Source organism: Pleurodeles waltl, chromosome 4_1 (assembly GCF_031143425.1).
Source record: "Pleurodeles waltl isolate 20211129_DDA chromosome 4_1, aPleWal1.hap1.20221129, whole genome shotgun sequence".
Taxonomy (NCBI): domain Eukaryota; kingdom Metazoa; phylum Chordata; class Amphibia; order Caudata; family Salamandridae; genus Pleurodeles; species Pleurodeles waltl.
In genome coordinates, this window is record NC_090442.1 from 811,365,372 (window position 1) to 811,380,222 (window position 14,851).

A 14,851-nucleotide genomic window follows, 5' to 3' on the forward strand; every position below is an offset into this window, starting at 1 on the left:
TTGAGGAGGGACAGGCCATCTCCAACAACCAGATCCGCTCCTCCATGGACGCTGCAGATACAGCTGCACGGACAATTAATACATCTGTAACTATCAGAAGGCATGCATGGCTCCGAACGTCTGGATTTAAACCAGAGATTCAACAAGCAGTTCTCAATATGCCTTTTAATGAAAAAGAACTGTTCGGTCCAGAAGTGGACACAGCGATTGAAAAACTCAAAAAAGATACGGACACTGCCAAAGCCATGGGCGCACTCTACTCCCCGCAGAGCAGAGGGAATTACAGCTCATTCCGTAAAACGCCCTTTCGAGGGGGGTTTCGGGGTCAAAGCACACAAGCCAGCACCTCACAAGCCACGCCGTCCAGTTACCAAGGACAGTATAGAGGAGGTTTTCGGGGACAATATAGAGGAGGGCAATTCCCTAGAAATAGAGGAAGATTCCAAAGCCCCAAAACCCCTACTACTAAACAGTGACTCACATGTCACTCACCCCCTCCACACAACACCAGTGGGGGGACGAATAGGTCATTATTACAGAGCATGGGAGAAAATCACTACAGACACTTGGGTTCTAGCAATTATCCAACATGGTTACTGCATAGAATTTCTACAGTTCCCTCCAAACATACCACCAAAAGCACAAAATTTAACAACACACCATTCCAATCTCCTAGAGATAGAAGTGCAGGCACTATTGCAAAAGAATGCAATCGAATTAGTGCCAAACACACAAATAAACACAGGAGTTTACTCACTGTACTTTCTGATACCAAAGAAGGACAAAACGCTGAGACCAATCCTAGACCTCAGAGTAGTCAACACTTTCATCAAATCAGACCACTTCCACATGGTCACACTACAAGAAGTATTGCCATTGCTAAAGCTGCACGACTACATGGCAACTTTAGACCTCAAGGATGCTTATTTCCATATACCAATTCACCCATCGCACAGGAAATACCTAAGGTTTGTATTCAAAGGAATACATTACCAATTCAAGGTACTGCCTTTCGGATTAACAACCGCACCAAGAGTCTTTACCAAATGTCTAGCGGTAGTCGCTGCACACATCAGAAGGCAGCAAATACATGTGTTCCCATATCTAGACGACTGGCTAATCAAGGCCCATTCGTTAATAGAGTGCTCAAATCACAAATCATATCATACAAACCCTCTTCAAACTAGGGTTCACCGTCAATTTCACAAAATCCAAGATTCGGCCACGCAAGGTACAACAATACCTGGGAGCCATAATAGACACATCAAAAGGAGTAGCCACTCCAAGTCCACAAAGAATTCAAAATTTCAACACCATCATACAACGCATGTATCCAACACAAAAGATACAAGCAAAGATGGTATTACAACTCCTAGGCATGATGTCATCATGCATAGCCATTGTCCCAAACGCAAGACTGCACATGAGGCCCTTACAACAATGCCTAGCATCACAGTGGTCTCAAGCACAGGGTCACCTTCTAGATCTGGTGTTAATAGACCGCCAAACTTACCTCTCGCTTCTGTGGTGGAACAACATAAATTTAAACAAGGGGCGGCCTTTTCAAGACCCAGTGCCACAATACGTAATAACAACAGATGCTTCCATGACAGGGTGGGGAGCACACCTCGATCAACACAGCATACAAGGACAATGGAACGTACATCAAACAAAACTGCATATCAATCACCTAGAACTTCTTGCAGTTTTTCAAGCACTAAAAGCTTTCCAGCCAATAATAGTTCACAAATACATTCTCGTCAAAACAGACAACATGACAACAATGTATTATCTAAACAAGCAGGGAGGGACGCACTCCACGCAGTTAAGCATGTTAGCACAAAAAATTTGGCATTGGGCAATTCACAACCAAATTCGCCTAATTGCACAGTTTATACCAGGGATACAAAATCAACTCGCAGACAATCTCTCTCGAGATCACCAACAGGTCCACGAATGGGAAATTCACCCCCAAATACTGAACACTTATTTCAAACTCTGGGGAACACCTCAGATAGACTTGTTTGCAACAAGGGAGAACGCAAAATGCCAAAACTTCGCATCCAGATACCCACACAAACAATCCCAAGGCAATGCCCTATGGATGAACTGGTCAGGGATATTTGCTTACGCTTTTCCTCCTCTCCCTCTCCTTCCTTACCTGGTAAACAAACTCAGTCAAAGCAAACTCAAACTCATATTGATAGCACCAACTTGGGCAAGGCAACCCTGGTACACAACGCTGCTAGACCTATCAGTGGTACCCTGCATCAAATTGCCCAACAGGCCAGATCTGTTGACACAGCACAACCAAAGGATCAGACACCCAGATCCAGCATCGCTGAATCTAGCAATCTGGCTCCTGAAATCCTAGAATTCGGGCACTTACAACTTACCCAAGAATGTATGGAAGTCATAAAACAAGCAAGAAGGCCATCCACCAGGCACTGCTATGCAAGTAAATGGAAGAGGTTTGTTTGCTACTGCCATATTAATCAAATACAACCATTACACACAACTCCAGAACATGTAGTGGGTTACTTGCTTCACTTACAAAAATCTAACCTAGCTTTCTCTTCCATTAAGATTCACCTTGCAGCAATATCTGCATACCTGCAGACTACCTATTCAACTTCCCTATATAAAATACCAGTCATTAAAGCATTCATGGAGGGCCTTAGGAGAATTATACCACCAAGAACACTACCTGTTCCTTCATGGAACCTAAATGTTGTCCTAACTAGACTTATGGGTCCACCTTTTGAACCCATGCACTCCTGCGACATACAATTCCTAACCTGGAAGGTGGCATTTCTCATCGCCATTACTTCCCTGAGAAGAGTAAGCGAGATTCAGGCGTTTACTATACAGGAACCTTTTATACAACTACACAAAAATAAAGTCGTCCTAAGGACCAATCCTAAATTTTTGCCAAAGGTTATTTCACCGTTCCATCTAAATCAAACAGTGGAACTTCCGGTGTTCTTTCCACAGCCAGATACCGTAGCTGAAAGGGCACTACATACATTAGATGTCAAAAGAGCATTAATGTATTACATTGACAGAACAAAGAACATCAGAAAGACTAAACAACTCTTTATTGCATTTCAAAAACCTCATGCAGGAAACCCAATTTCAAAACAAGGTATAGCCAGATGGATAGTTAAATGCATCCAAATCTGCTACCTTAAAGCTAAACGACAGCTGCCCATTACACCAAGGGCACACTCAACCAGAAAGAAAGGTGCTACCATGGCCTTTCTAGGAAACATCCCAATGCAAGAAATATGTAAGGCAGCCACATGGTCTACGCCTCACACATTCACCAAGCACTACTGTGTAGACGTGTTATCCGCACAACAAGCCACAGTAGGTCAAGCTGTATTAAGGACATTATTTCAGACTACTTCCACTCCTACAGGCTGATCCACCGCTTTTGGGGAAATAACTGCTTACTAGTCTATTGCAGAACATGCGTATCTACAGCGACAGATGCCATCGAACTGAAAATGTCACTTACCCAGTGTACATCTGTTCGTGGCATCAGTCGCAGTAGATTCGCATGTGCCCACCCGCCTCCCCGGGAGCCTGTAGCAGTTTGGAAGTTACCTTCAATTATTTATATATGTATCATCTCAACCTTAAATAAGTGCATACTTAGTCACTCCATTGCATGGGCACTATTACTACAATTCAACTCCTACCTCACCCTCTGCGGGGAAAAACAATCGAGGATGGAGTCGACGCCCATGCGCAATGGAGACAAAAGGAGGAGTCACTCGGTCCCGTGACTCGAAAGACTTCTTCGAAGAAAAACAACTTGTAACACTCCGGCCCAACACCAGATGGCGAGCTATTGCAGAACATGCGAATCTACTGCGACTGATGCCACGAACAGATGTACACTGGGTAAGTGACATTTTCATTTTCTATAACAAAACCTATTGGCTGGATTTGTCTCTGAGTGTGTGTACCTCATTTATTGTCTATGTGTATGTACAACAAATGCTTAACACTACTCCTTGGATAAGCCTACTGCTCGACCACACTACCACAAAATAGAGCATTAGTATTATCTCTTTTTACCACTATTTTACCTCTAAGGGGAACCCTTGGACTCTGTGCATGCTATTCCTTACTTTGAAATAGCACATACAGAGCCAACTTCCTACATTTGGTATCAAACTTCTCAGCACAATAAATGCACACTGATGCCAGTGTACATTTTATTGTAAACTACACCCCAGAGGGCACCTTAGAGGTGCCCCCTGAAACCTTAACCGACTATCTGTGTAGGCTGACTGGTTCCAGCAGCCTGCCACATCTGAGACCTGTTGCTGGCCCCATGGGGAGAGTGCCTTTGTCACTCTGAGGCCAGTAACAAAGCCTGCACTGGGTGGAGATGCGAACACCTCCCCCAGACAGGAGCTGTCATACCTGGCGGTGAGCCTCAAAGGCTCACCCCTTTGTGCCAGCACAGCAGTACACTCCAGCTAGTGGAGTTGCCCGCCCCCTCCGGCCACGGCCCCCACTTTTGGCGGCAAGGCCGGAAAAAATAATGAGAATAACAAGGAGTCGTCACTGGCCAGTCAGGACAGCCCCTAAGGTGTCCTGAGCTGAGGTGACTCTAACTTTTAGAAATCCTCCATCTTGCAGATGGAGGATTCCCCAATAGGATTAGGGATGTGACCCCCTCCCCTTGGGAGGAGGCACAAAGAGGGTGTTCCCACCCTCAGGGCTAGTAGCCATTGGCTACTACCCCCCAGACCTAAACACGCCCTTAAATTTAGTATTTAAGGGCTCCCCTGAACCTAAGAATTTAGATTCCTGAAACTACAAGAAGAAGAGGACTGCTGAGCTGAAAAACCCCTGCAGAGGAAGAACAGAAGACACCAACTGCTTTGGCTCCAGACTTACCGGCCTGTCTCCTGCCTTCCAAAGAAACCTGCTCCAGCGACGCTTTCCAAGGGACCAGCGACCTCTGAATCCTCTGAGGACTGCCCTGCTTCGAGAAAGACAAGAAACTCCCGAGGACAGCGGCCCTGCTCCAAAAGAACTGCAACTTTGTTTCAAGTAGCAGATTTAAACACCCCTGCAACTCCCCGCAAGAAGCGTGAGACTTGCAACACTGCACCCGGCGACCCCGACTCGACTGGTGGAGAACCAACACCTCAGGGAGGACCCTCCGGCGACTCCAAGACTGTGAGTAACCAAAGTTGTCCCCCCTGAGCCCCCACAGCGACGCCTGCAGAGGGAATCCCGAGGCTCCCCCTGACCGCGACTGCCTGAACTCCATTTCCCGACGGATGGAAAAGACCCTGCACCCGCAGCCCCCAGCACCTAAAGAAACGGAACTCCTGTGCAGGAGTGACCCCCAGGAGGCCCTCTCCCTTGCCCAGGTGGTGGCTACCCCGAGGAGCCCCCCCCTTGCCTGCCTGCAACGCTGAAGAGATCCCTTGATCTCTCATAGGAAACCATTGAAAACCCGACGCGTGTTTGCACACTGCACCCGGCCGCCCCCGCGCTGCTGAGGGTGTACTTTTTGTGCTGACTTGTGTCCCCCCCCCAGTGCCCTACAAAACCCCCCTGGTCTGCCCTCCGAAGACGCGGGTACTTACCTGCTGGCAGACTGGAACCGGGGCACCCCCTTCTCTCCATTATAGCCTGTGTGTTTTGGGCACCTCTTTGACCTTTGCACCTGACCGGCCCTGAGCTGCTGGTGTGATAACTTTGGGGTTGCCTTGAACCCCCAACGGTGGGCTACCTTGGACCCAAAACTGAAACCTGTAAGTGACTTACTGACCTGTTAAAACTAACATTACTTTACCTCCCCCAGGAACTGTGAAAATTGCACTGTGTCCACTTTTAAAACAGCTTATTGTGTTTTATGTAAAAAGTATACATGCTAATGTAATGATTCAAAGTTCCTAAAGTACTTACCTGCAATACCTTTCAAATGAGATATTACATGTAGAATTTGAACCTGTGGTTCTTAAAATAAACTAAGAAAATATATGTAGGAAGTTGGCTCTGTATGTGCTATTTCAAAGTAAGGAATAACATGCACAGAGTCCAAGGGTTCCCCTTAGAGGTAAAATAGTGGTAAAAAGAGATAATACTAATGCTCTATTTTGTGGTAGTGTGGTCGAGCAGTAGGCTTATCCAAGGAGTAGTGTTAAGCATTTGTTGTACATACACATAGACAATAAATGAGGTACACACACTCAGAGACAAATCCAGCCAATAGGTTTTGTTATAGAAAAATATCTTTTCTTAGTTTATTTTAAGAACCACAGGTTCAAATTTAACATGTAATATCTTGTTTGAAAGGTATTGCAGGTAAGTACGTTAGGAACTTTGAATCATTTCAATTGCATGTATACTTTTCAAGTTATTCACAAATAGCTACTTTAAAAGTGGACACTTAGTGCAATTTTCACAGTTCCTGGGGGAGGTAAGTGTAAGGAAATGCCTCCTTGGCATGGTTGCCCCCCTGACTTTTTGTCTTTGCTGATGCTATGTTTACAATTGAAAGTGTGCTGAGGCCTGCTAACCAGGCCCCAGCACCAGTGTTCTTTCCCTAACCTGTACTTTTGTATCCACAATTGGCAGACCCTGGCATCCAGATAAGTCCCTTGTAACTGGTACTTCTAGTACCAAGGGCCCTGATGCCAAGGAAGGTCTCTAAGGGCTGCAGCATGTCTTATGCCACCCTGGAGACCTCTCACTCAGCACAGACACACTGCTTGCCAGCTTGTGTGTGCTAGTGAGGACAAAACGAGTAAGTCGACATGGCACTCCCCTCAGGGTGCCATGCCAGCCTCTCACTGCCTATGCAGTATAGGTAAGACACCCCTCTAGCAGGCCTTACAGCCCTAAGGCAGGGTGCACTATACCATAGGTGAGGGTACCAGTGCATGAGCATGGTACCCCTACAGTGTCTAAACACAACCTTAGACATTGTAAGTGCAGGGTAGCCATAAGAGTATATGGTCTGGGAGTCTGTCAAACACGAACTCCACAGCACCATAATGGCTACCCTGAAAACTGGGAAGTTTGGTATCAAACTTCTCAGCACAATAAATGCACACTGATGCCAGTGTACATTTTATTGTAAAATACACCACAGAGGGCACCTTAGAGGTGCCCCCTGAAACTTAACCGACTGTCTGTGTAGGCTGACTAGTTCCAGCAGCCTGCCACACCAGAGACATGTTGCTGGCCCCATGGGGAGAGTGCCTTTGTCACTCTGAGGCCAGTAACAAAGCCTGCACTGGGTGGAGATGCTAACACCTCCCCCAGGCAGGAATTGTCACACCTGGCGGTGAGCCTCAAAGGCTCACCTCCTTTGTGCCAACCCAGCAGGGCACTCCAGCTTAGTGGAGTTGCCCGCCCCCTCCGGCCACGGCCCCCACTTTTGGCGGCAAGGCTGGAGGGAACAAAGAAAGCAACAAGGAGTCGTCACTGGCCAGTCAGGACAGCCCCTAAGGTGTCCTGAGCTGAGGTGACTCTAACTTTTAGAAATCCTCCATCTTGCAGATGGAGGATTCCCCCAATAGGGTTAGGATTGTGACCCCCTCCCCTTGGGAGGAGGCACAAAGAGGGTGTACCCACCCTCAGGGCTAGTAGCCATTGGCTACTAACCCCCCAGACCTAAACACGCCCTTAAATTTAGTATTTAAGGGCTACCCTGAACCCTAGAAAATTAGATTCCTGCAACTACAAGAAGAAGGACTGCCTAGCTGAAAACCCCTGCAGAGGAAGACCAGAAGACGACAACTGCCTTGGCTCCAGAAACTCACCGGCCTGTCTCCTGCCTTCCAAAGATCCTGCTCCAGCGACGCCTTCCAAAGGGACCAGCGACCTCGACATCCTCTGAGGACTGCCCCTGCTTCGAAAAGACAAGAAACTCCCGAGGACAGCGGACCTGCTCCAAGAAAGGCTGCAACTTTGTTTCCCGCAGCTTTGAAAGAACCCTGCAAGCTCCCCGCAAGAAGCGTGAGACTTGCAACACTGCACCCGGCGACCCCGACTCGGCTGGTGGAGATCCAACACCTCAGGAGGGACCCCAGGACTACTCTGATACTGTGAGTACCAAAACCTGTCCCCCCTGAGCCCCCACAGCGCCGCCTGCAGAGGGAATCCCGAGGCTTCCCCTGACCGAGACTCTTTGAATCCAAAGTCCCGACGCCTGGGAGAGACCCTGCACCCGCAGCCCCCAGGACCTGAAGGACCGGACTTTCACTGGAGAAGTGACCCCCAGGAGTCCCTCTCCCTTGCCCAAGTGGAGGTTTCCCCGAGGAATCCCCCCCTTGCCTGCCTGCAGCGCTGAAGAGATCCCGAGATCTCTCATAGACTAACATTGAAAACCCGACGCTTGTTTCTACACTGCACCCGGCCGCCCCCGCGTTGCTGAGGGTGAAATTTCTGTGTGGGCTTGTGTCCCCCCCCCGGTGCCCTACAAAACACCCCTGGTCTGCCCTCCGAAGACGCGGGTACTTACCTGCAAGCAGACCGGAACCGGGGCACCCCCTCCTCTCCATTCTAGCCTATGCGTTTTGGGCACCACTTTGAACTCTGCACCTGACCGGCCCTGAGCTGCTGGTGTGGTAACTTTGGGGTTGCTCTGAACCCCCAACGGTGGGCTACCTTGGACCAAGAACTGAACCCTGTAAGTGTCTTACTTACCTGGTAAAACTAACAAAAACTTACCTCCCCCAGGAACTGTGAAAATTGCACTGTGTCCACTTTTAAAACAGCTATTTGTGAATAACTTGAAAAGTATACATGCAATTGAAATGATTCAAAGTTCCTAATGTACTTACCTGCAATACCTTTCAAACAAGATATTACATGTTAAATTTGAACCTGTGGTTCTTAAAATAAACTAAGAAAATATATTTTTCTATACAAAAACCTATTGGCTGGATTTGTCTCTGAGTGTGTGTACCTCATTTATTGTCTATGTGTATGTACAACAAATGCTTAACACTACTCCTTGGATAAGCCTACTGCTCGACCACACTACCACAAAATAGAGCATTAGTATTATCTATTTTTACCACTATTTTACCTCTAAGGGGAACCCTTGGACTCTGTGCATGCTATTCCTTACTTTGAAATAGCACATACAGAGCCAACTTCCTACAGTAAGTTTTAGTTAGTTTTACCAGGTAAGTAAGACACTTACAGGGTTCAGTTCTTGGTCCAAGGTAGCCCACCGTTGGGGGTTCAGAGCAACCCCAAAGTTACCACGCAGCTCAGGGCCGGTCAGGTGCAGAGTTCAAAGTGGTGCCCAAAACGCATAGGCTTCAATGGAGAGAAGGGGGTGCCCCGGTTCCGGTCTGCTTGCAGGTAAGTACCCGCGTCTTCGGAGGGCAGACCAGGGGGGTTTTGTAGGGCACCGGGGGGGACACAAGCCCACACAGAAATGTCACCCTCAGCAGCGCGGGGGCGGCCGGGTGCAGTGTAGAAACAAGCGTCGGGTTCGCAATGTTAGTCTATGAGAGATCAACGGATCTCTTCAGCGCTGCAGGCAGGCAAGGGGGGGCTTCCTCGGGGAAACCTCCACTTGGGCAAGGGAGAGGGACTCCTGGGGGTCACTTCTCCAGTGAAAGTCCGGTCCTTCAGGTCCTGGGGGCTGCGGGTGCAGGGTCTTTTCCAGGCGTCGGGACTTAGGTTTCAGAGAGTCGCGGTCAGGGGAAGCCTCGGGATTCCCTCTGCAGGCGGCGCTGTGGGGGCTCAGGGGGGACAGGTTTTGGTACTCACAGTCGTAGAGTAGTCCGGGGGTCCTCCCTGAGGTGTTGGTTCTCCACCAGCCGAGTCGGGGTCGCCGGGTGCAGTGTTGCAAGTCTCACGCTTCTTGCGGGGAGTTGCAGGGTTCTTTAAAGCTGCTTCTGGAAACAAAGTTGCAGTCTTTTTGGAGCAGGTCCGCTGTCCTCGGGAGTTTCTTGTCTTTTTCGAAGCAGGGCAGTCCTCAGAGGATTCAGAGGTCGCTGGTCCCTTGGAAGGCGTCGCTGGAGCAGATTTCTTTGGAAGGCAGGAGACAGGCCGGTGAGTTTCTGGAGCCAAGGCAGTTGTCGTCTTCTGGTCTTCCTCTGCAGGGGTTTTCAGCTAGGCAGTCCTTCTTCTTGTAGTTTGCAGGAATCTAATTTTCTAGGGTTCAGGGTAGCCCTTAAATACTAAATTTAAGGGCGTGTTTAGGTCTGGGGGGTTAGTAGCCAATGGCTACTAGCCCTGAGGGTGGGTACACCCTCTTTGTGCCTCCTCCCAAGGGGAGGGGGTCACAATCCTAACCCTATTGGGGCAATCCTCCATCTGCAAGATGGAGGATTTCTAAAAGTTAGTCATCTCAGCTCAGGACACCTTAGGGGCTGTCCTGACTGGCCAGTGACTCCTCCTTGTTATTCTCATTATTTTCTCCGGCCTTGCCGCCAAAAGTGGGGGCCGGAGGGGGCGGGCAACTCCACTAGCTGGAGTGTCCTGCGGTGCTGTGACAAAGGGGTGAGCCTTTGAGGCTCACCGCCAGGTGTTACAGCTCCTGCCTGGGGGAGGTGTTAGCATCTCCACCCAGTGCAGGCTTTGTTACTGGCCTCAGAGTGACAAAGGCACTCTCCCCATGGGGCCAGCAACATGTCTCGTGTGGCAGGCTGCTGGAACTAGTCAGCCTACACAGATAGTCGGTTAAGTTTCAGGGGGCACCTCTAAGGTGCCCTCTGGGGTGTATTTTGCAATACAATGTACACTGGCATCAGTGTGCATTTATTGTGCTGAGAAGTTTGATACCAAACTTCCCAGTTTTCAGTGTAGCCATTATGGTGCTGTGGAGTTCGTGTTTGACAAACTCCCAGACCATATACTCTTATGGCTACCCTGCACTTACAATGTCTAAGGTTTTGTTTAGACACTGTAGGGGTACCATGCTCATGCACTGGTACCCTCACCTATGGTATAGTGCACCCTGCCTTAGGGCTGTAAGGCCTGCTAGAGGGGTGTCTTACCTATACTGCATAGGCAGTGAGAGGCTGGCATGGCACCCTGAGGGGAGTGCCATGTCGACTTTCTCGTTTTGTCCTCACTAGCACACACAAGCTGCCAAGCAGTGTGTCTGTGCTGAGTGAGAGGTCTCCAGGGTGGCATAAGACATGCTGCAGCCCTTAGAGACCTTCCTTGGCATCAGGGCCCTTGGTACTAGAAGTACCAGTTACAAGGGACTTATCTGGATGCCAGGGTCTGCCAATTGTGGATACAAAAGTACAGGTTAGGGAAAGAACACTGGTGCTGGGGCCTGGTTAGCAGGCCTCAGCACACTTTCAATTGTAAACATAGCATCAGCAAAGGCAAAAAGTCAGGGGGCAACCATGCCAAGGAGGCATTTCCTTACAATATATTTTTCTATAACAAAACCTATTGGCTGGATTTGTGTGTTCCTCATTTATTGCCTGTGTGTATGTACAACAAATGCTTAACACTACTCCTTGGATAAGCCTACTGCTCGACCACGCTACCACGAAATAGAGCATTAGTATTATCTCTTTTTGCCACTATCTTACCTCTAAGGGGAACCCTTGGACTCTGTGCATACTATTCCTTACTTTGAAATAGTGCATACAGAGCCAACTTCCTACAGTGTGCTTCATTTATTGCCTGTGTGTGTACAACAAATGCTTATCACTACCCTCTGATAAGCCTACTGCTCAACCACACTACCACAAAATAGAGCATTAGGATTATCTAATTTTGCCACTATTTTACTTTGAAATAGTATATACAGAGCCAACTTCCTACACTCCACTATTAAAGGGTTAACAAGGCCATAGTGGCAAAATGGTTGAATAGAGGTGGTGAAGGTGATGAGCGATGCATGGGACACACATTGATATGCAAACAGTGAAATATTTCTTTATTGCATGTCTTATTGTTGTACTTAGCTTTTGTGATAATCAAGTGTTTATAAAGTTTTGATTGACTAAAAAGGAATCATTGATCATTTTGCAAACATCGACTCAAGTTAGTTATACTCATTAATGTATTTGGTCTTTTTATAGGTGGTGAAATTGCTTCAACATTTGATCATCCAGAGTTGGTAAAATTGGGCAGTTGTAAGCTTATTGAAGAGGTTATGATTGGAGAAGACAAGCTCATTCACTTTTCTGGTGTAGCTATGGGTAAGTGCTAGCTGTTGACAATTTTAAGTGATTTATTGTCTGATATGCATGTGATATGTTTGCTAAAATATTGCAGTGTTGTCTGACATCCCTCCATAGTAGCTTCTTTGACCTGGTATTAAGAAAAATATTACCCTTGCTCCAAAGTTTTTGAGGTTATGTATGGGCTATTTGTTAGCCTACAGGCATGCTTAGGACATTCATACCAATTTTTTCAGCAAATGTTCAAGAGAGAAACAAGAAACGGAAGGAATTGCTGTGTATGCAAGCAAGACCAGCAATGGCAAAGCCTATAGGTCTGGCCTATCCCAGAGCTTATTGGCAATGTGTCTTGCCATGTTATACACCAGGGTGGCTGCTGTTCAGCATGACTTAAAAGTTAGTGGTGAGGAGTGTCTGAGTAGAGTGAGGGAGTAGTGTCGTATAGTTCAGAGGGGGAAATTGGGTGAAGTGGGTTGGGGTGTATTGAGGTAGTGGAGTGGCTTGAAATGGGGTGAGGTGGATTGGATAGAGGTGGGTTTGATTTGATTGGGGTCAGTGATTTGGATTTGAGTGATAAGGGTGGGGTGGATGTGATAGGGGTAGAGTGGATTGGATTCACTGGATTTAAATCCATTGGATTGGATTGGATTGGATTGGGGTTGAGTGGAGTGCCTTATAGCCCCAAGGGAGGGTGCATTATGTTACATGTGAGTGCATAGATATGCCCTTGTTAATCTTTGTCGATTCTCAGGCATTGTAAGAGACCAGGGAAGCAATTTTAAATACAGGTGCTGGACACTGGTAATAGAAAATTTCTCCGCCCCACACACTTTTTGCCAGATATTTGATGCTAACCTGACTGTGTGTTTGTGTTTATGCGCATGCGTGCTTGGATCCTGCTAACCAGGCCCCAGCACTTGTGTTCTTTACCTAAAACTGTACAACTGTTTCCACCATTGGCATATCTCTGGCACCACTTTTAAAATGTCCCCATCTTGGTTTGGAACGAATTATGCCACTAGGGTCTGGGTTATGTCCACTTCACTACGGAAGTGATCATAGCAAATGTGTAGTCACCCTAAAGGTGGGCAAACCATTGGCTTCCACCTGGCACTCCATGTAACACCCCTAAATTGAGTATTTAGGTGGCAACCCTGAACTGTGGATTTGGGATCCCTGCTGACCTAAAGAAGGACACTCCAGAGAAGAAAAAGGCAAGAACAGAAGATTTCTGACGGACCCAGCACCAACCCTGCCAGCCTGCCTGTGGACTTCAACAATTGCGAGAAAGACACGTCGTCCTCCAGCTGCTGAAACTTCCAAAAGCCTGTGTAAGGAAATGCCTCCTTGGCATGGTTGCCCCCTGACTTTTTGCCTTTGCTGATGCTATGTTTACAATTGAAAGTGTGCTGAGGCCTGCTAACCAGGCCCCAGCACCAGTGTTCTTTCCCTAACCTGTACTTTTGTATCCACAATTGGCAGACCCTGGCATCCAGATAAGTCCCTTGTAACTGGTACTTCTAGTACCAAGGGCCCTGATGCCAAGGAAGGTCTCTAAGGGCTGCAGCATGTCTTATGCCACCCTGGAGACCTCTCACTCAGCACAGACACACTGCTTGCCAGCTTGTGTGTGCTAGTGAGGACAAAACGAGTAAGTCGACATGGCACTCCCCTCAGGGTGCCATGCCAGCCTCTCACTGCCTATGCAGTATAGGTAAGACACCCCTCTAGCAGGCCTTACAGCCCTAAGGCAGGGTGCACTATACCATAGGTGAGGGTACCAGTGCATGAGCATGGTACCCCTACAGTGTCTAAACAAAACCTTAGACATTGTAAGTGCAGGGTAGCCATAAGAGTATATGGTCTGGGAGTTTGTCAAACACGAACTCCACAGCACCATAATGGCTACACTGAAAACTGGGAAGTTTGGTATCAAACTTCTCAGCACAATAAATGCACACTGATGCCAGTGTACATTTTATTGCAAAATACTCCCCAGAGGGCACCTTAGAGGTGCCCCCTGAAACTTAACCGACTGTCTGTGTAGGCTGACTAGTTCCAGCAGCCTGCCACACTAGAGACATGTTGCTGGCCCCATGGGGAGAGTGCCTTTGTCACTCTGAGGCCAGTAACAAAGCCTGCACTGGGTGGAGATGCTAACACCTCCCCCAGGCAGGAGCTGTAACACCTGGCGGTGAGCCTCAAAGGCTCACCCCTTTGTCACAGCCCAGCAGGGCACTCCAGCTTAGTGGAGTTGCCCGCCCCCTCCGGCCACGGCCCCCACTTTTGGCGGCAAGGCTGGAGGGAACAAAGAAAGCAACAAGGAGGAGTCACTGGCCAGTCAGGACAGCCCCTAAGGTGTCCTGAGCTGAGGTGACTCTAACTTTTAGAAATCCTCCATCTTGCAGATGGAGGATTCCCCCAATAGGGTTAGGATTGTGACCCCCTCCCCTTGGGAGGAGGCACAAAGAGGGTGTACCCACCCTCAGGGCTAGTAGCCATTGGCTACTAACCCCCCAGACCTAAACACGCCCTTAACTTTAGTATTTAAGGGCTACCCTGAACCCTAGAAAATTAGATTCCTGCAACAACAAGGACTGCCCAGCTGAAAACCCCTGCAGAGGAAGACCAGAAGACAACAACTGCCTTGGCTCCAGAAACTCACCGGCCTGTCTCCTGCCTTCCAAAGAACTCTGCTCCAG

At 48.2% G+C, this 14,851-nt stretch overlaps 1 protein-coding gene across 1 annotated transcript in view; it reads left to right on the forward strand.

The window, feature by feature from the left end:
- Positions 1–14,851, forward strand: part of CCT2 (chaperonin containing TCP1 subunit 2) — a 474,987-nt gene that overhangs the window by 267,786 nt on the left and 192,350 nt on the right. The window contains exon 11 of the mRNA XM_069229541.1: positions 12,048–12,167. Coding sequence (XP_069085642.1) covers positions 12,048–12,167 — 120 coding nt within the window. The remainder of the gene's footprint in view (positions 1–12,047; positions 12,168–14,851) is intronic.